This window comes from Cydia splendana, chromosome 26 (genome assembly GCF_910591565.1).
Source record: "Cydia splendana chromosome 26, ilCydSple1.2, whole genome shotgun sequence".
Taxonomy (NCBI): Eukaryota; Metazoa; Arthropoda; class Insecta; order Lepidoptera; family Tortricidae; genus Cydia; species Cydia splendana.
This window is the reverse complement of record NC_085985.1, coordinates 10,613,610-10,635,200: the sequence shown is the minus strand read 5'-3', so window position 1 is coordinate 10,635,200 and position 21,591 is coordinate 10,613,610. Positions and strand designations below refer to the sequence as shown.

Here is a 21,591-nt window from a genome sequence, read left to right as displayed (position 1 = left end):
TGTGATATCAGTTTATTTTGCTATGGAATTTTGAACTTTATTTACAAGAAGATATTTACTTTGAAGAATTCGATTGTTTACATGGACATAGAAAATATTTGGCTGTAGTTTATATGGAATATTAACTTAGAATAATTTAGTAGAGTAGACACTTAGAATAATTCGGAAAATCCTGTTGGAACGGAGAATCCACGCCCGATTTTTCTCAAAGTGTATTAAAGTTCTAACACTTGTAAAATTTTCAAATATTTTATGTTTTTTTTAAGTGTTTATTTCATAGTATTTTTACAGTGCTATAAATTTCAAATTCAAACTCTGTTTTGCCTAAAGCTATTCATTTGTAAACATCATGGATTTATTACTTAACTTTCAAAATGACTTGTCTAGTCGTATATTCAAGGCGCGAGTTAATTACAAAAAATCTCCCAAGGCACGCATAACGGAGCATTTCATAGAGAGTCGGCTAGACACCCTAGAGCAGCTTTGGTCAGAATTCAGACAAGGTCATAAAGAGTTGATGCGTACATATGATTTAGCACTTTTGAAAGCAAAGAGCTATATTGTTGAGGAGACTTATGACAAAACAGAGGATGAATACACAGATTACAGATGTGAATTGAAAGATGGTTTGGCTGACTTTATAAGTTTTCATTCAAGTCAGTCAAAGGTCAACAATGATGAAAATTCTTTCACTAGGACAAATTCTCTTAAACTGCCTAAATTAACAATTCCTAACTTTTCTGGCAAATATCAAGATTGGACAACATTTAGGGATTTATTTGTATCAATGATCCACAACAACAACTCTTTAGATAGCGTGCAAAAATTACAATATCTAAAAAGTTATTTGACAGGAGAAGCAGAGCAATTGCTGCGCAACATACCTGTATCAGACTCAAACTATGATCGATGCTGGAGTTTGTTAGAACAACGATACAATAACAAAAAGTATCTGTCACATTGCATCCTTACACGGTTACTGAGTCAAAAGAACGCAGCTTCTGAATCTCCTGCCTTCCTAAAAGATCTATTAGACACGTCAACAGATTGTTTGAGTGCATTGTCTAATTTAGACATTGATGTTTCCACATGGGACACCATAGTTATACATCTGTTGTCACTGAAATTAGATCCAGAGTCACGTAAGCAATGGGAGCTTAATGTAGCAGCTAACTCGGCTTCAGATGCATTGTCTACCTTTGATCAGTTCAAAGAGTTCTTGACCAGCCGGTACAGAGCTCTAGAGTTCATTGAGCCGAACATGAATAAGATCACCACTGCTTACCAGAAACCTTCGAGTAGTAGTTCAAACAAACAAAATGTTTTTCATATTGCTAGCGCACCTGTGTTAGCGTGCGAATTTTGTAGAGGGCCACACAAACTGTGTTTTTGCAAGAAGTTTGCAAACCAGGACTTTGTTAATAAACGCGAGTTTGTAACAAAAAATAGAATATGTTACAATTGTTTAGGGAGTAATCACACTGTTAGATTTTGCCAAAAAACCACTAGCTGTCGAATTTGTCATAGAAAGCACCATTCCTTGCTTCATTCAAGGGAGGTCCCAACTTTAGCTGCCAATTTAGGGAATGTAGGTCAGGTAGCTGAAGGTGTTTCGGAGGAAGCCACACACGTCACTCCAGAGAACAAACAAACAGAGATCAAGCCGATAGTCAACTGCCATGCGACAGAGATTGCTAAAGAAGAAACGTTGTTACCCACAGTCCTGATAAAGGCTGAGTCGCAGACAGGTGATTATCAGGTGACACGCGCGTTGATAGATCAATGCTCACAGGCTTCATTTGTTACTGAAGCTGTTGTGAAGGCATTAGGGATAAAGAAATTTCCTATTAAAAGTTCAATCACAGGATTAGGTGGCGAACAGACCTCTGCGGTCCCTAAATATGCAGTAGAGTTGAAAGTTCAATCGCTCACCAATCCCACCTTCAGTATTGCAGTGAAGGCGTATGTTATAAAGAAGATCACTACTTACCTCCCAAGCGAGAAGGTAGTAGCTCCAGAGTGGGCGGTGTTAAAGCAGATCAAGTTGGCCGATCCAACGTATAGTTCACCCAACGAAGTAGATGTTCTGTTGGGAGGCACGGTTTATTGCCATATAATTATGGATGGACTACTGAAAGGTCCAAATGGGTTTCCACTAGCTCAGCGCACCACGCTCGGGTGGATTTTGTCGGGCCCACTAGGTTCGGTGAACGTAAAGGAAACGGAGAATGTTACCGTCTTACACACGCAGGTACTTGAAGAGAAGAAGTATTTCTCCAAGATAAAAAAGAACCTTTAGTTCACTCCAAACAGCTGAATGCAGGAATACGAGAGTGCAAGGATCGTATTGTATCCAAATTCAAGTCACAGAGAGAAAAGAAGAACAGGAACATGGTGAAATCGCCTCTCCTTGCCGATCAAACCTGCAACAATGCAAATGATATAAAAGTTAAAAGGTCACACAATTTAGAAAGAAAGCCTTTAAAGCACATAACTGGATCTACATACAAGCTAAAAGAAACTTTCTACTTACCACATTCCGCAGTTATCAGCAGACGAGCTGCTCCTGAAAATAAAAGTGGATGGTATACTTAATAAATAATGTAGTACTTACCTAGAATTCATCAAAAAAGGAATTTCAGCACTCGGTGAAACCGCCGTTGTTATCGCTGCCTGTAATAAAAGAAAAAAAAATAGTATCCAAATATGTATATCACAAGCTAGAACAGCAATGCTATGTATAAAGCGAAGTACAACTATTTTTATGCATTTCAAGTATTGTTTATATTTAGAAATATTTTACTTACCATGATCGGTTGTCTTCTCTAATAGAATCTTGTATCCACGGCTGTTAATCTACGTACAACGGAATGTGTACGATAGCGCCATGTTGCTTTTAGATGATACTGACAACTTGCCGCGCTCTGATTGGCCGATCGTCGCCTAAACGTCAGTTGTCAGTGGTTGTCGCCCATGTTTGTTGAAAACTTTGAACAGTTTAAATTATTTTCAATTGCAATAAAGTGTTGATCGAGTGAAGTTCTTGTACTTATCCTCTCCGCTTTATTTGTGATTCATCCATCACCCAGTTCTGCAAGCATTTATGCATTGTGCAAAATGTATTATCAGTGCTGTGTGTGTAAAACTCTGCGAAAGGACGCTTTTACTTTGTACCGTTTTCCTAGTACTGAGAAAAGACTCATTATGTGGTTGAAGTGTTTGGAAACAAATGGTTTTGGAAATATGTCGCCGGAGCAAGTTCGAAAAGCTTTTATTTGTGAGAAACACTTCGAACAGCGGTTTGTTTCGGCATCGACACGGCGTCTCAACGCGAAGGCTTATCCTTCGTTATTCAGTCAAGATGAGATTAACAGTGGGATCCCATCTCATGAAAATGCCGGTAAGTGTAGAAAATGATAAGAAGTGATATAATAAATCAGTCTAATCTAATTCGTATCATTTACGACCATAAAAGATAATGTCATAAACTTCTATGCAATTGATGACTCATGAATCACGGCATGGTGATTTTATTATGTGTAGGTAATACAGAGTGTTTGTTTATTCCTGTAATAAGAGCATATGTTTCTAGTAAGATAATTATTTCATGCGATCGATATTAATATCTTAACACTTGTGTGTTAATTTTAGCTTAGCATTTTTGTACTTCTTTGGGTAAAGATATCTTTGGCAAGTGTTGCAGTCTTTTATTAATTATTTTATTTATATAGAAATTTCCCAATCCTAAAAAAACACCATGCAGAATTTGTAGATAAATAATACCACATTTCACTTTAGTTATTTAAAAATAATATTTTGTTATCAATTTTAGAAAACATGGATCCGCTGAAAGAACATGCATATGTTCGTAAATCACATGATGACCACACATACTGTCAACAAGTGCCTCAAAAAGGTTTGTTTAATTTTTCTGAAATGCATGATAGCCATGATAGATACTCAATTACATTTTAGGTGCAAATTAATGCCTTCTTATCAAAGACATTATTAATATTATTATGCACATATATATTTCATTAATGGTACTTAGATCTGCAAGCAATGTAAAGAATCAATTTCTTGTATTAAGGTCAGGCATGGCTAGTGTTTCCATGGGCAATATTTTTTTTTATAAAATATCACCACAAAAGTAAAAAAAAGTCAAAAGTATTTATTTGTCAAACATAAGTACAGGTCCCATATACATCACTGTATCACTATGTTGTGCCGTAAGGCATACAATTTTTCATTTATGGACTGTGACTGCATGCTGTGCGCAGTTACCATTAATTATCAAAATCATCTAACAAAAATTCACATACACTATAATTATATGTTATTAAATATTTATCATCCAAAATTATCATTTAAAAGTTAATTAAAATCTATTTATACATAATATGCTTTGTTATCTAAAAATTTAAATAACTTACTTTTGAAACTAATCATGTCATCTGTATTTCTTAGTTCAATAGGAATTTTATTAAAAAATTTGGCGCCATTTCAAATATACTTTTTCTAAATAACTCCGTTTTGGAAGGCAATGAATTTATTTTACCACTCTACCCTACCACAGTAATATTTCCAATAAGGAAACAAAACTGTCAGAGGAAGGACCTACATGCCTTACCAATATACGTACATTTTAATTACGCATGTATATAAGAAAAGCCAAAGTTATCCCATAGAAGTATTTCCGTAACTACCCATAACAAATTTGTAGCAATGTGCACTGTGTAGGTCCTTTGGAAGATATTTTATAATAATTATAAGCCCTTATTAACAATAATTTTCAACGGTTTTAATGTGTTTATTATGTATTTCTGTTTTAGCGTCTCCTGCCATTCCATCCACATCGGGGGTTAAATCAACCGCAGTGGGCCATACACCAAAACAGACTATGGGTAAGCTAAATAAATGAATATGACACTATTTCCTATGTATTTTAATATTATCACAAGTTATTAGTAAATCTTATAAAAAAAAATTAAAGTGCTATTTTATGTTACAGCCGTTTCTATAGCCACAGAACCTGTCCCGACAACTTCAGACATTGAAAAGGAGACCATGCCCGAACTATGCAGCAGCTTTATTACAGAACTTGTTGTAGCTGAGAAGGTTACAGCTTGTATTTCACCTAGTGTACAGTCACACAATGAAGGTTAGTGAATTCTTATCATTTTTACAAGCTTTTATTTACTTTCACCTGACCGTTGTCTGTGTGTAATCAAATCTTGCAAGTTAAATTTGATCCACTTACCGGTTTCCGATTGAGCTGAAATTTTACATACATATGTAAGTCGGGTGACAATGCAATATTATGGTGTCATCGAGGTGATCTGATGATGGAGACCGGAGGTGGCCATAGGAACTCCGTGATAAAACAACGAAACCTAATTGTGTTTGGGGTTCTTAGAATTGTCTCGATGAGTATTCGTTGCTTGTGGAAAAAAAAGTACAGTCGGCGATAAAAGCTTGTACCAAAAATGAAATTTTGGCCAAAAACTTATTTTGTGTTATTGTATGGCAGTGACAGTGTTTACATAAAATAGTACTTAAGAGCCAACAGGAGTGGTCATTCCTCCATACAAACGTAGTCCTCGTTTTCCTCCGTGGTTTTTGAAGCTAGAGCAATGATTTTTTCAACACAGATTAATATTGTCAATATCTGTGTCGGACCGTTTTGCTTTTTTTGATATTTTTGTTTTTTAAGGCGCTAGAGCCCTTCAAAAACGGCCAAAATGGCCTAATAGACTATGCCGCAATGAGAGGCGTGGTATTCAAAACTGATATCAATTAGCCAAAAAAGCAAAACGGTCCGACACAGATAATTTCATAATCATTTAGATTTCCAAATTTGGTTACGATTGGTTAAGTTTTGGGGGAGGAAAAAGAGGACTACGAAACCTCGATTTTTGTCATTTTTACGCAGGATTTTTCGCCTCAGCTGCAGTTGTCCCTATCGCACTAATTTTAGGGGCGGAGTCAAGTTTCTAAATACGTACACAGCCAGAAAAGTGATGGGCAATAGTCGACATTTAATGTCGATAATCTAGTGATGTAAGAAGTTATCGATAAACCGTCTTGTGTGAAAATATCTAGATCCTAAGATACAAGGGGTTTTGGGTTGAGAGTAGGGAACACATTTTTGTAGTTATGATATACAATCTATTATGAACTTTTTGATTCTAATATTTCAAATTAGAAATCAAAATCAAAAATATTTTATTGCATGGTTAAAATGGGTTAACAAAATTTTTAGGTACCTACAGGCACGCTTCGTAATTGTCGAGCAATTTAGGGTCCTAGCTGAATTGGTCCATACTTACTCGTGCTCTATGGAATGTCCAATTTAGCTAGAACCCTAAATGGCTCAACAATCACGGAGCGTGACAGTACTAATGATTCATGTTCTGTATATCCTGCCCTACAATGGCGTTAATATTTGGTTGTCATGTCTATACTTCGTTTTTAAGCATTATTGAAAAAAGAAATAGTAAATACTAATATTAACCACTAAGTACATAACTATTACAAAAAAAGCTAAATAATTATACGATTGCATGCTTAAAAAAGACACGTCACCTTCACTCTAATGCTAAACAAACGAAGAATAAGAACTAACAGCGATAAGACCGCCTGTTGCTACCTTTATCTACATTGTAAATCAGTTTTAGGGTTCCGTACCCAAAGGGTAAAACACGGGACCCTATTACTAAGATTCCGCTGTCCGTCCGTCCGTCTGTCACCAGGCTGTATCTCACGAACCGTGATAGCTAGACAGTTGAAAATTTCACAGATGATTTATTTCTGTTGCCGCTATAACAACAAATACTAAAAACAGGATAAAATAAAAATTTTAGTGGGGCCTCCCATACAACAAACGTGATTTTTGACCGAAGTTAAGCAACGTCGGGCGGGGTCAGTACTTGGATGGGTGACCGTTTTTATAAATAATGGTACGGAACCCTTCGTGTGCGAGTCCGACTTGCACTTCGCCGGTTTTTTTTTAATTTTGTTTTTATGTTTGTGGTGTAATAAAGAATATTTTAGAGTCAGACCAAGAAAAGTCTACAGCAATTTTGATAGCACACGCAGTGCAAGTGTTATTTATATGTCATAATTTCATAGAAGCGACGTTTGAAATAATACTTGCACTGCGTGTTCTATCAAAATCGCTATAGATTTTTCTTGGCCTAACTCTACTTTAAATTACAAAGTAAGGCCTAAATTATAAAATAAGGCCCATCAATGTTTTTATTTTGTGTTTATTAAACTTGATATTTTGTCTATAGTATTAGCGGACATGGCCTCAAAATTTAAACCCGCTTAAGAATCGGGCCTTATTTCGTGCATTATATACAATACTACCCATTTTTGTGTAGTCATTATTTATACTATAGAAGCATTGTTTGAGTAGCCAATTATTTAAACAGTATTTTTTTAAAGGGCAACGGTGGCAATATTTTAAGGTCTGGATAATAAGATACAGATCTTAATAAGGATATCAATGTAAGTGAATGTTACCATGACTACCAAACAAACAAATGTGATAGAATTTGCCAGCTAGCATTGTAACATTCAGACAGTTACCTATCTGAAATATGAATAAAATAGTAATATTTTAAACAGGAAAGTAAACCGAATTTTGGCCTTTTGCTGGACACAATCACAATAGTAATTTGTTTTACAAGAGGGCAAAGTTTATCGCCACCGGTTGATGCATTTGCAGCACCAATGGTAGAAAATGCAAGCTCATCATCAACTGCATAATCGACGTTTGATATGACTATTGAATCCGAGCTTTTTGATCATGAATCATGATAAAACAAAATTTTAGAAGGTCGCAGAATAGTGGATTTAAAATATTTATTTTCTGTGATCTCAAATATCAGGCACGATCATACAAATTGTACATTTGCTGATCTTGCCTTTGTCATTGAAAGACGTAAGGGTTTACACAGAGAATATATATTTAAGTGTAATATGTGCAAAAAAAAGGAAACGATACACTCTGAAGACCCAAAAAGAAAATGTTAGTAAATACTGCTCCTCCCCATGGTTACTTGGTACCTTATTCAACCTACCTGAAATTAAACGAGTAGGTTAGTAAATTATATCATTTTACATTATAAAGTTAAATGTTTAGGTATCTCAATCACTTACTCACTGGTGGACATGGACGCAAAATTTTTGCCCATCTACTTATACTATCTTATAAAAAATGAAATTTTGAAAGTTAGCACGCTTAAAGTTCGTTTTTTTTGCATTAAGGTAACAGATTTTGACATGTCTTATTAAAAATTACCATTGAAAAATAAGTCATAGCAAATATGTTAGAATTATAAATCATATTAATCATATTAATGAGCAAGAGCACCCTAAACCGGCGAGCGTGTATGAGGAATGTTATGAATGTGAAGGAAGCGAAAGTGGTATGTCAGGATCGTAGCAAGTGGAAATCCGTGGTCTCTGCCTACCCCTCCGGGAAATAGGCGTGATTGTATGTATGTATGTATTAATCATATACTTTTTTATATTCTTTTGCTTTCATAAGTAATATAAACTAATTTTTGAAAGCGTTTTTCAATAATTATTAATAAAAAGACACGTCATGATTGTTTACCTTCTTTCTAATGCTAAAAAATAACGAACTATAATAACCGGGCCTTATTTGGTACAGAACCTTGATTTGATAGGTACATCGGATATTCTGGGCCCCTGAGTTTGTTACGTAAAGGACAAAATGGTGACATGTGGTTAGAGCTGATACTGTTAAACTAGTGGTTCTGTGCGCTAAGTATAAAAAATAAGCTTCAGCGAACTCATTAAGCCTAGAAAAAACCCTACACCCTACTGCCACTTAAGTCAGTCTTGAGTCTTTGAATCAATTTCCGTAGTAGTACTACTACTACTAAGGTACTAGGAGGTAATAAGGCCTATAGTAGGTATAATAAGGCCTACCTGAAAAATAATGTTCTTACAACAGTGTAACCGTGTTAGTTATTTGAGTAACATATATGTAAAGTGATACAATTAAAAGCTAACAGCAAACCAGTACATAAATTATATCTTATGTACTTCTTATGAATTACACTCTTATAAAGGTTTCGGCTAATTACGCTTAATTACTTGAATAAAGGTAGATGAATTGCGTGCGGTCCAATAGGTAACCACAACTCACGGAGTCCAAAACAATAAGCTGATCAGCAAAGTCAAGTAAACAAAGCCAAGTCACAGTAGTAGAAAGATTATCGAGTTCCGTAAACGTAAGCCGGGTCAAAAAATTCAATCGCAACACAGTAAGTAATAAGTGAACGCCTCGTGGCAGTAACGCACGAAAAATAACATTGCAAATTGTCGGCAATGAGGCGCGCGCGGGTGCAAGCGTACGCATCTGTGTGCGTGCATTACACACACAAATACAGTCTCTCACGCCCCGTCAGAGCGACGGGTATATTCAGCTTGAAATCTCAAAATTGACTTTTAGCTCAGCTCCCGTTTCGTCTTAAACTTAATCATTTTTAAAGCAAAGGCAATATACCTATTCCCCACTATCATTTGAAACTTTATTACAATGTGATAGAGTTCAATTTTACATAATTTCTAACACTCTTATGCCCATTATAGGGTTATCTCACTCTGTCTTTCGCGTTATGAATATGATGATAGTCACTGAGTAATGAAAAATCAAATCAAATAAATGTGTCATTCTATTTTAAGTGCTCAGAATCACGAAGTCTCTCTGTTCTAATAGGAGAAAAAAAGCCCCAAGGTTTATATTCCTATTTCGTTACCATTTTCCATACTAAGTGAATGGAAATTTAATAATTTCAGAAGTCAATTTGTGTAACTAGTAATTTTAATGAAACTAAGTTTTACCTGTTCAGGTCTCGAAATTCTTGAATAACGATCATCATGTGTAAGTCTAACTAGAGTATGCCCCGTGCGAGCCTGCTAGAACTGAGGCATGATCCATATGTGTGAGACTGATTGTTTCATAATTGTTATTTCTGTTTCAGCAGTCTTTGTAACAACTGCTGAAGCTGCAATCAAACAATCAAATGCTGAAGAGCAGCAGATTTTGCCAGAAGCAAATATTCCAGAATGTGTTGCGGTTGAGGAGGTTACCTCTACCAATTCACCAAGGGAACAGTCTCAAGTTCAAAGTTAGTATTTACCTTGACAATATTTATATTTGATATTTTAGCCGCAATTTGTACATTGTAGTACAATTAAGTATAAAGTACCTGGGAGATTGAGTTTTGCTCGGAAAACATATAAAAACGCTTTACACACTAATTCAATCGTCCTAACTGGCATCCTAACTAAACAAATGGTTCTAGTTAGTGCAGTCAGAGTCTTACTAAACGCAGTTACAAAGAACCGTGTCCCGATTTGGGCCATGGTGCGTCCATTAATGAATCGCATACTAACGGATAGGGGTTTACGAGTACATTCACGGAAAAATAGTTTCATTGTTAATCAAAGTGGGCATATGATTATAGGCAACCCAACACTGGTGGCTTAATTGCCGTTTATGTCTGAAGATTCTTCAAGGATATTGTCAAATCTTATAAAATATGTCTCCCATTTCTGTTCATAGACGTTTTATTATTGTGTTAGATGCCTTGCATACTCTTATTACCAAATAATGGGCTAATTTGGTTAATTTTTTTTAATGAGTTTTTCGGAACTTATGTACGAAATATCATTTGATATTTGCCAGTCGCTTTTCGGTGAAGGAAAAACATCGTGAGGAAACCGGAGTAATCCCAATAAGGCCTAGTTTCCCCTCTGGGTTGGAAGGTCAGATGGCAGTCGCTTTCGTAAAAACTAGTGCCTACGTCAAATCATGGGATTAGTTGTCAAGCGGACCCCAGGCTCCCATGAGCCGTGGCAAAATGCCGGGATAACGCGAGGAAGAAGGAGAATGCGCTAATTTGGCCCGGTAGCAACGAAATCATACCGTATACCCAAAAGAAGGGGAGAGGGGAAATAGTCGGCTCCCCAGGTCTAATCTATGCTATATTTCTTCATTTTATTAGCAATAAGGGCAAGTTATATATCATTTTTGTATAATTTAGAGACGAGGAATTCATTTTTGAAATAATCGTTATACCTTTTCATACAAATAAACTGAATTTTGCACAAAAAATGAATATTATATGTATTTTTAGGACAATTTTGGCCTTTACAATCACAGTGTGGTGATTTATACTAAATAAAATATTGGACAATTTAGCTCATTTATTCCTCATTCTAAAAAGTATCACTTTATAATAGGCACTCATATATTTTTTGTGAATAATAATTTGTAGCGCGCGGCGGTAACGATTTCCATTTAAATTGAATTATGGCCAAAGTCAAACATTTTAAAATGTTAAAAAAAAACTGAATCTGTCATTTGAAAAGTATGAATACAATGTTTCAATATTTTACAGATAAATTACATAGGCCAAGCAATAAGAAGGTATAGAGGGAAATGCTAGGAACACAATTTTTGACTCCGTAACTTTGTTTGGACTAGTTAGGAGGTGAACATATCAAAAGTCCCCGGCCGTAGCCCCGGTGCTGGGGGTAGAGGGGGAAAAGAAGGTCTCATTTTTCGGTTTTTCACTTATATCTTGGAAACTTTGCGTCTTAGCGACATGACTACTAAGACAAACTAAAAGCTGATAATTCTTTTTACAAGTTTTATTAAGTCAAGTTTTTCGATATCTTAAATAGTTTTTGAGATATCCGCTCTTGAAAGTTTATTTTAGGGCTTTCAATTTTATCTTGATATCTACATTAGTGAAGCTGATAGGCCGTGTTTGGTATCATTTGTTTGGGGGGGGATGTCGCTAAGACGCAAAGTTTCCAAGATATCAGTGAAAAACCGAAAAATTAGACCTGCTTACCCCCTCTACCCCCCAGCACCGGGGCTACAGCCGGGGACTTTTGATATGTTCACCTCCCAACTAGTCTAAACAAAGTTACGGAGCCAAAAATTGTGTTCCTAGCATTTCGATATAGGCTATGCACTATATCTAATGATATATAAGTTACTTCGGGACGCGACATGGCCCAGAACCCATACTATCCGGAATACGGTTCTTTACGATTTAGGAAGGATTTTGGATTAAGTAAGTGTTAGTGTCCGACCGAAACATGTTTTTTTGCCGAAACCGAAACCGAAACCGAATGTTCGGCTTTGGCTCTAGTTTCGGCCGAAACCGAAACCGAAACCGAACCTTTTGTAGACTTGTTAAAATCGTTAAAAAAATGTCATAAAACCGCTTTTACACACATATTATGGAGCTGTCAACACCCAATGTCCTTGAAATTGACGTTACTTTAGCAGTTTTTTAAGAAAATTACTAGAGTTAGACCAAGGTGATTCTGCAACGATTTTGACAACACACGCAGTGCAAGTGTTATTATAAACGTCAAAACTTCTATGAAATTATTACGTATAAATAACATTTGCACTAGTTGCACTGCGTATGCTATCAAAATAATTGCAGAATTTTCTTAGTCTAACTCTATTCATTCACCAGTCAAGTAAACATGTAGATACAGGGTCAACCAAAACAAAAACGCGAGCGCAGCGAGCGCGAAATTTTTTGTTAAAATATCGCAAGGCCGGGTACCGATCTTCACCTGGGCCTAAAAGTCCGAAGTACCCCAGTGAGGCGAACTTTCATGCGAAGTCAAAGCCGTGCTTCAGGCTTCAGGATAAGTAGTTGAGCACAAACTCCAACCAACGTCCATTGTATTAAAAAGCGAGATATTTCCTTGAGCGCTGGTGGCCTAGCGGTAAGAGCGTGCGACTTTCAATCCGAAGGTCGCAGGTATAAACCCCGGCTCGTACCAATGAGTTTTTCGGAACTTATAGGTATACGAAATATCATTTGATATTTACTATTTGCTTTTCGGTGAAGGAAAAACATCGTGAGGAAGCCGGACTAGTAGTAGTAGTAGTACTAGTAGTAGTAGTAAACTCTTACGTACTACTACTAGTCCCGATAAGGCCTAGTTTACTCTCTGGGTTCGAAGGTCAGTCTGATGGCAGTCGCTTTCGTAAAAACTAGTGCCTACGCCAATTCTTGGGATTAGTTGTCAATTGGACCCCAGGCTCCCATGAGCCGTGGCAAAAATTCCGGGATTACGCGAGGAAGATGATGAGTTTTCTTATTATTCCTTTGCCCAGGCCCAGTAACATGCGACAGTGCTATTTCATTTACTCCGATACAATTAGACAGTGTGCGTGCTATAGGTATTAACAGCCTCTTAAGACTGCGTCTAGTGGCGCCCTCATTAGTAGAATTGTTTTGATAATAAACCAATTAATTACTGTACCTATACATGAATCAGTATATTATGTAGGTACATATTAATATTGTTGTCCTACTTATTCCCCAACTTTTGGTCTTTGTCACATAGTTTAGTTTCATAGTACGAAGTACCATTTCGTAAGTTTCGGCCCGGCCGAAAGGTTCGGCCGTTTTTTGGCCGAAACTACAGCCGAAACATGATTTTTTGGCCGAAACTGGCCGAAACCGAAACCGAAACCGAACCTTCAGTCGGACACTAGTAAGTGTCCACATAAAAATTTCCTAAATTAAATTAAATGCTTATATTTTTCAGGTGTTGTTGAAGTTAAAGTTCAAAGTGCGAAAAGGCCACAGAAGCAGAGGAAACGATTGATTGGGAAATTAATGAACCTGACACCAACGGGCCGAATGATATACGACGAATATAAAAAATCTAAACGTCAGGCAGATTTTTACCACAGGGCTAAGAGGGCCTTGAAATTCAACAAAGAGAAATCCTTTCAAGAATTGACAAAAGACATGAATCCGTATGCGAAAACTATTTTGAAAATGCAAATCAACCTTTGCAATAAAAATAAGAAAGGGCGTCGATTTTCATTGGAAGAAAAACTAATAGCACTGTCGATAATGAAACAAAGCCCTAAGTGCTATAGGTTCCTGCACAAAATTTTTATCCTGCCGTCGCGATCGACTCTAAATAAAATGGTTGCAGGACTTAAGATCGAGTCTGGGATTTGTCCTCAAGTATTTGAAGTAATAAGAAGAGAGGTATGTATCTACGTCATAAAATCTTAGGATCTACATTAAGTAATTGATAACTGAGTTAAACAATATCATGAAATCATAATTTTTAATAAAAAATACATTGCGAAGATTGTAAAAAAAAAACTAAAGCAAAAAAGGCATATTAAATTTGAACTTTCGTATTTTGATCACATATTAAAACAGTTAAGACCTGGTCTTACGCGAATTTATTGTGTAACCTTAATTTCCGACGTTTCGACACAGGTTTCAGTGGTCGTGGTCGCAGCTAACTGATGTCCTAGTAAAAAAAAATCGCGTTGGACCCGGTTTTAAATATATTTTAATAAAAGGAATATTGTTTTCATTTTGTTGAAAATTATAGAGTTTCATTGTTGACCGAAGCGAAGCGAAGGTCTACGTTTTGACTCGGGCATTTTGCTTTCGTATGTCCGGATGTTCTCCTCTACAGGTCGCAATTCTTAACCGATTCTCGTGAAATTTTGTGACCGAATTTTATGACTAAATACATTTTTTTTGTCAATCCGGTTTTTAGAAATTTTTAAAAATGGCGGAGTCGTGATACCTGGCGCCTAAACAAATAGTCGTATCGATATCATAAGACTTTTTTCTTTTTGAAACATGTTTACAGAGTTAATAGCAAAAAATGCAGAAAAAAATTATCACTGGTTTAGGCGGTATTTAGATATTTAATTTTAACTAATTTTAATTTGAGAAGGAGTAGCTAAATTTCGTCAACCCATCTAAGAACTATTTGGCTCAGTTTGTAAACGTTCGCTTTTTCTGTTTGTACAGAGGGTCTGGGTTCGATCCCCAGTAATTGTATGCTGGGATATTATAACTTTTTGTATTTTTTTACACATAAATTTCGTATTGTTTTTCTTTAATTTACTATACACCGTGTTTTTATTGAATTCCGTTAACTTCGGGGTATAGTTAAGGACGTTTATAAGAACTAAATGGCATAGTTAATTTTCAAAAAAAAAAAATTTTTTTGTTTTCTTTTTTGTTTTTTTTTTTGTTTAAAAAGTAATTAAATGTAGCATATAGCGTTGTTGTAACACGGGCATTACATTTAACTCAACCAAACAATTGAAATCTGTGACATATCAATGTCATTTCGTACATCAATCGACCGAGATTGTACTTAAGTTTAGTAGCAAATGTATGAACTCATTCTAAATACTAATCAATATGTAAGCCGGCCCTAAGGCAAGTGTACACGCTTGTAGAGGCCTTATAGTAAAAAAATAAATTATGGATTATCTCCGAAATGGACTTAATTAGAACATCGGTGTCTTTGAGAAAGTTACTTGATTTAAGCTCAGGAATGCACCCTTGAAATTAACGGAAATAAAAAAAAACACGGTGTATTTAAAGCTCTTAGCACCATGTTATTTCAAGCTCTGCTCGCGAGGTCTACAGCTCACAGAGCCACTAGTAATAATTGTAATTTAAAAGGGACCTTGACCCGCGCTGTGAGTCATTCTTGGCTGTCCATCGAAATTGAACGCAGCAAGTGTGATAGGTACCTTTTCACTGGCGGTTTATTTAGTAGTTTCATATTGTGTTGAATTTTAGATTTATTAAGGGATCTTAGATATAATTTAGTTTTATTTATATATATACATTTAGTTAAATGTTTTTAACGCTTATCTATGTATTTAAATTTCAGACCGAAAAATGGAGCTACAAAAAAAAACTGTGTTCAGTCATATTTGACGAAATGTCTTTAGAGGCTGGCTTGTCTTATGACAAAAACAAAGATAAAATTAATGGGTTAGTAGAGCTTGGCGAGAGAAAAAATGATTTCGCTGATCATGCCCTCGTGTTTATGTTGAGAGGAGCTGTCCACAAGTGGCAGCAGCCAATAGCCTTTTATTTTTGCCAAGGCGCTACTAAAGGCACAGAATTAAAAAGTATACTCGTGGATATTATCACAGCGGTTGTAGGATGCGGGTTAAAGCCGATATCCCTTATTTGCGACCAAGGGTCAGCTTTCCAAGCGGCTCTAAATTGCCTGAAGGCTGACACAGCGCGTGACCAATTACTGACAAATCAGGAACCAGGTTAGTAGTACTTATAGGTTTAATAACACTTTGAATTGATGTATGTTAAATAATTCTTCAAGGCTTAATTTTTTTTACCATAGCGCGGGGCAGATCATTGCAAAGCCATCGTAAAACAGTTGTAACTCGAAAATAGAATAAGATATTTCAAAGGTGTGATATTTGAAGTGTTTTTTTAATTTTCTGTGTTTTTTTTAGATGGCACAGTAACAATAAACGAAGTCAAACTGATGGTTATATTCGACCCTCCTCATCTTATTAAAGGATTGAGAAATAATTTTTTGAATAAAGACATTTCCTTTGAAGGAAAATTATCCACATGGAGAGACATCGTGGATGTATACGAAACGGACTGCAATAATATGGAAACAAGAATGCTGCATAAGTTAAATGACCAGCATGTGATACCTGAAAAAATTAAAAAGATGAAGGTTGGTGCCGATTTTTACTAAGACTGCGCAGAGCGTCAAGTGACGCCCTCATTAGGGGGTTTGTGTTTTCTAATAAACCAATTAATTTCTGTATAAATAAGTATATATTAGTGTTGTCCTACTTATCCCACAATAATTAATCTGTGATATAGTTTTATATGTTACTTACTTTTGACTTCATCACTTGAACGGAAAAAAGTGGCCACCATTTGCCATTTAGATGATGTAGCAAAATAAAGCTATGAGACAATAATGATTATAATGAACAAAAGTTGGTGAAATCAATAGGGCTACAATTTTAATATATATACTTACACTTACTGGATTATAGACAAATGGATTGGTTTATTAGAAAACACAATAATGAGGGCGTCACTGACTCACTTGACAGTCGATACCCTCTCAATGTGTGAAATCTAGTATAACTAAAGATTTTCTTATACAATCAACTAGCATATGCTTTACCTATGTACTGTAGTAAATGGTTCCGTCCTTATAATCAGCCTATAGATGCATTGAGAATGTTATGACCAGTTGGAATATTTTAATGATTTTATATCCTAATACTCAAGTAATTTATACTACATTCACATTGCTGCATTTTATCCGCTAAAATATAGTTTGGTTATTGGTATTTTAATATATTAACGATATATTACATATTGAGTACTGAAATATATATTTCTTTTCAGGTCAAGAACTGTGTAAAAGTATTTAGTTACACACTGTCTTCGGCTCTATCTTACACAGCCAACTTCTGTAAGTAATGATTTTTTCTCCTTTTCACTAACATAAATAGTTAGGTACCCATTTGTAGAATGCAAGAGTAAAAATATAGTTATACTGGGTGTGGCCTGTAACATGAGCAAATAATTAAAACATAGACTCTACTCCTTAAACGGTGACACTTTTGTTCAACAACTTTTAAAAATTATGAAGTATTTTGACTCCCTATTTTTCATACAAAATAAATATTATCTTCAATGGACGCCATCGCCGCGCCATATCATTGTGATAGACGTTGCTTGTCACGCCTTAAACATAACAAAATTCGCAATACATTGCGTCTTAGAATAAACTTTAAAGTGTATTAGAAATCAAACCACAAGTTATTTTTTAAAGTCGCTGAACAAATGTTGGTCAGTATGAGGAGTACAGCCTACAGTTTAATTTTTTGCTCATATTACAGGCCACACCCGGTATATAGGTACATATCTAGATTAATATCCGGTAGACCGAGAAGACTCAGAACACGAATCCCTACTTATATTATATGCGAAAATATTTGTCTGTCTGTTGCTATAAAGTGCTGCAGGGAATGAAATGAAATTTATGAAGATAGAACAATAGGTATAGATAGTGAATACTATTGATGATAAAGTACCTACTTGAACTTCACAAATCTATTATGCATAAAATAAACAAATATGGTCATTTTCTTGTTTTTAGCTCACTATGCGGACGGCAGACCTGTGAGTGAAACATTAAGAAACACTGCTGAAACAGTTTTGTTCTTTGATAAATTGTTTGATAGCATCAACGGATCAGCAACCTATTCACAAAAGAAAGGAAAAGAGCTACGCTGTGCAGTGACAGAAAAATCTAAGCACCATGAATTTTGGCCGGAGAGCATCGAGAAACTGGAAAAAATTAAATATGTAGATTCCAAGGGAAATCCGAAATCCGTGCCTTCCTTAAAAAACTTTATTGCCACGGTAAAAACATTCATGAAGCTGTGGCAGTTTTTTAAGAGCAAAAATATGACAATAATGCGCCCAAGGTTCTTCAATTCAGATCCAATTGAAAACTTCTTTGGCCAAGTCAGGGCCTATAATTATAGGAACAACGACCCCAACTGCCACAGTTTCAAGAACACCTTTAAATCATTATTGATTACTAGAATGATAAAGTTTCATGGTGACGCTTATAATTGTGAGGATGACTCGGCAGACCAAATAATTAATTTAAAATCATTATTTGAAGATAGTGAAACTGCTAGGGTCGAGCCGGGTCGCGAATTTACAAAGCCTATACTGATAAGGTCCAGATGCGAACTGAACTGGATTAGCTTTTGTTTGGACAAAACTTGACCAAACCCTAATCCATTACAGTACAGAAATTTACTGAAATCGTATAGACTTTGTTGGCTAAATTAATATGGATATTGTTGCTACAAATGCTAGTTTGTTGCGATCTAAACTTGAATAATATTTTAGTAATGACTCCGATTGTATTGTATTAATTACCGTTCGTGCTAATTACTTAAAAATGCCTAATTTTTTTTTCATTTAAGAACTATATCAGGTGAGATTTCTTATTAGGACATGTTTAATGTGAAATCGTAATACAATTATAAGTCGACTGTATTTTATAATACATTGGTACATAACGAAGTAGATGATTTATTTAAGGACCAAGATTTACTACGGTGCTCTGCCTTTTCTCCGAAGTTTTATTGTCCGAATTTCACTTGCCAGACAACTTTTCGCAGATGATTTACTTTGGCAACCAACATTCGCCAAATTTTCATCATGACAACGTTTTACATTATAGAATTATTGTTAAGTAGATTATTACTACATAGTACAACGTTTGGAGTACATTTCTTTGGTCAAATCATTCAACTTGCTAGATATTTATTAATACGATATCGTCTAGTCATTTGACAGAGTTCAAGATAGGTGCGACGACGAGCGAAGCGAGGAAGAGCGTGTTAGGTGAACTGCGACCAAACAGCGACCCGACTTTTTTTTTACATAGAACGATTTTTCTGGCAACAGTTCATTTTCCTGGGGGTTGCAATTCTAACGTAACCTAAGCCACTTTTCTGGCAACAGTTCATTTTCTTGAGGGTCGCAGTTCTAACTTAACCTAACCCACATTTTTGGTAACAGTTCGTTTTCTTGGGGGTCGCAGTTCTAACCTAACCTAACCCACTTTTCCAGCAACATTTCGTTTTCTTGGAGGTTGCAGATCAAACTAACCTAAACTACTTTTTTGGCAATTTACATGAATACTAGGTGAAAAGTAATTAAGTAAAAAAAATATTGTTGAAATCAATATTCAGTGAACTTTAGTGTCGTACAAATAATACTCGATGAATAATATTGAATAATGACGGCGTGACTCCGCTCGACTAGGTATTGTGAGAGCATTAATGTTTAAATATATCGCGACAAAATCTAAACCATTTGAGTAAATGAGTATTATTAAAATTTAGATATCACATTCAAACGTGCCTGAACTTACTAAACTCGACTAGGTTTTGGCGTGAATAATATTTGAAAATATGTATGCAAAAAGCTAATCCATTTCAGTGACTACTTTTTACCGAAACGGTATAGATATTGTCAAGTAATATGCATAAACAAAAGCTCACCTATTAAAATCTGCGTCGTGACTGAAATAGTATAGCTTTTGTAAATTCGCAGCCGGGTCGCGAATTTACAAAGCCTATACTGATAAGGTCCAGATGCGAACTGAACTGGATTAGCTTTTGTTTGGACAAAACTTGACCAAACCCTAATCCATTACAGTACAGAAATTTACTGAAATCGTATAGACTTTGTTGGCTAAATTAATATGGATATTGTTGCTACAAATGCTAGTTTGTTGCGATCTAAACTTGAATAATATTTTAGTAATGACTCCGATTGTATTGTATTAATTACCGTTCGTGCTAATTACTTAAAAATGCCTAATTTTTTTTTCATTTAAGAACTATATCAGGTGAGATTTCTTATTAGGACATGTTTAATGTGAAATCGTAATACAATTATAAGTCGACTGTATTTTATAATACATTGGTACATAACGAAGTAGATGATTTATTTAAGGACCAAGATTTACTACGGTGCTCTGCCTTTTCTCCGAAGTTTTATTGTCCGAATTTCACTTGCCAGACAACTTTTCGCAGATGATTTACTTTGGCAACCAACATTCGCCAAATTTTCATCATGACAACTTTTTACATTATAGAATTATTGTTAAGTAGATTATTACTACATAGTACAACGTTTGGAGTACATTTCTTTGGTCAAATCATTCAACTTGCTAGATATTTATTAATACGATATCGTCTAGTCATTTGACAGAGTTCAAGATAGGTGCGACGACGAGCGAAGCGAGGAAGAGCGTGTTAGGTGAACTGCGACCAAACAGCGACCAGACTTTTTTTTTACATAGAACGACTTTTCTGGCAACAGTTCATTTTCCTGGGGGTTGCAATTCTAACCTAACCTAAGCCACTTTTCTGGCAACAGTTCATTTTCTTGAGGGTCGCAGTTCTAACTTAACCTAACCCACATTTTTGGTAACAGTTCGTTTTCTTGGGCGTCGCAGTTCTAACCTAACCTAACCCACTTTTCCAGCAACATTTCGTTTTCTTGGAGGTTGCAGATCAAACTAACCTAAACTACTTTTTTGGCAATTTACATGAATACTAGGTGAAAAGTAATTTAGTAAAAAAAATATTGTTGAAATCAATATTCAGTGAACTTTAGTGTCGTACAAATAATACTCGATGAATAATATTGAATAATGACGGTGAGACTCCGCTCGACTAGGTATTGTGAGAGCATTAATGTTTAAATATATCGCGACAAAATCTAAACCATTTGAGTAAATGAGTATTATTAAAATTTAGATATCACATTCAAACGTGCCTGAACTTACTAAACTCGACTAGGTTTTGGCGTGAATAATATTTGAAAATATGTATGCAAAAAGCTAATCCATTTCAGTGACTACTTTTTACCGAAACGGTATAGATATTGTCAAGTAATATGCATAAACAAAAGCTCACCTATTAAAATCTGCGTCGTGACTGAAATAGTATAGCTTTTGTAAATTCGCAGCCGGGTCATCCCAAAGTAGGAGATGTAGAAGATACTGTAGAAGAGGCCCAACGGGAGCAACTAAATGTTCTCCATTCGCGAGCGTACACTGCTGGATGGGTGGTAACAAAAACAATGCAGAAATATAATAATCAATGTGACAGTTGCAGAAAAA

The 21,591-nt window shown here is 35.6% G+C and overlaps 2 protein-coding genes across 3 annotated transcripts; both read left to right on the top strand.

Moving 5' to 3' along the window:
* The first annotated feature begins 3,695 nt into the window (after nt 1–3,695).
* Nucleotides 3,696–14,186, top strand: LOC134803367 (uncharacterized). Of its 2 annotated transcripts, none has more exons than XM_063776175.1 (5): nt 3,696–3,916; nt 4,833–4,904; nt 5,012–5,161; nt 10,026–10,169; nt 13,633–14,186. In XM_063776175.1, exons 1-5 carry the CDS (start codon nt 3,838–3,840, stop codon nt 14,112–14,114), a joined length of 927 nt encoding a protein of 308 aa, XP_063632245.1. In that variant the 5' UTR covers nt 3,696–3,837; the 3' UTR covers nt 14,115–14,186. The 2 variants fall into 2 exon arrangements, with proteins under 2 accessions (XP_063632245.1, XP_063632244.1); XM_063776174.1 differs by having other exon boundaries at nt 10,023–10,169.
* A 1,336-nt stretch (nt 14,187–15,522) lies between these two features.
* Nucleotides 15,523–18,671, top strand: LOC134803590 (uncharacterized). The gene is made up of 4 exons (XM_063776390.1): nt 15,523–16,150; nt 16,349–16,581; nt 17,274–17,340; nt 18,031–18,671. Exons 1-4 carry the CDS (start codon nt 15,721–15,723, stop codon nt 18,669–18,671), a joined length of 1,371 nt encoding a protein of 456 aa, XP_063632460.1. The 5' UTR covers nt 15,523–15,720.
* The last annotated feature ends 2,920 nt before the right edge of the window (nt 18,672–21,591 follow it).

What these genes read in the sequence shown, in the direction of transcription:
- LOC134803367 (XM_063776174.1), top strand. Translation starts at nt 3,838, where the DNA reads ATGGATCCGCTGAAAGAACATGCATATGTTCGTAAATCACATGATGAC. An exon ending in TCAACAAGTGCCTCAAAAAG is followed by an intron (nt 3,917 to 4,832) that starts GTTTGTTTAATT and finishes TTTCTGTTTTAG; the next exon opens with CGTCTCCTGCCATTCCATCC. An exon ending in GGAACAGTCTCAAGTTCAAA is followed by an intron (nt 10,170 to 13,632) that starts GTTAGTATTTAC and finishes TATATTTTTCAG; the next exon opens with GTGTTGTTGAAGTTAAAGTT.
- LOC134803590 (XM_063776390.1), top strand. Translation starts at nt 15,721, where the DNA reads ATGTTTTTAACGCTTATCTATGTATTTAAATTTCAGACCGAAAAATGG. An exon ending in AAAAAATTAAAAAGATGAAG is followed by an intron (nt 16,582 to 17,273) that starts GTTGGTGCCGAT and finishes ATTTCTTTTCAG; the next exon opens with GTCAAGAACTGTGTAAAAGT. An exon ending in ATCTTACACAGCCAACTTCT is followed by an intron (nt 17,341 to 18,030) that starts GTAAGTAATGAT and finishes TCTTGTTTTTAG; the next exon opens with CTCACTATGCGGACGGCAGA.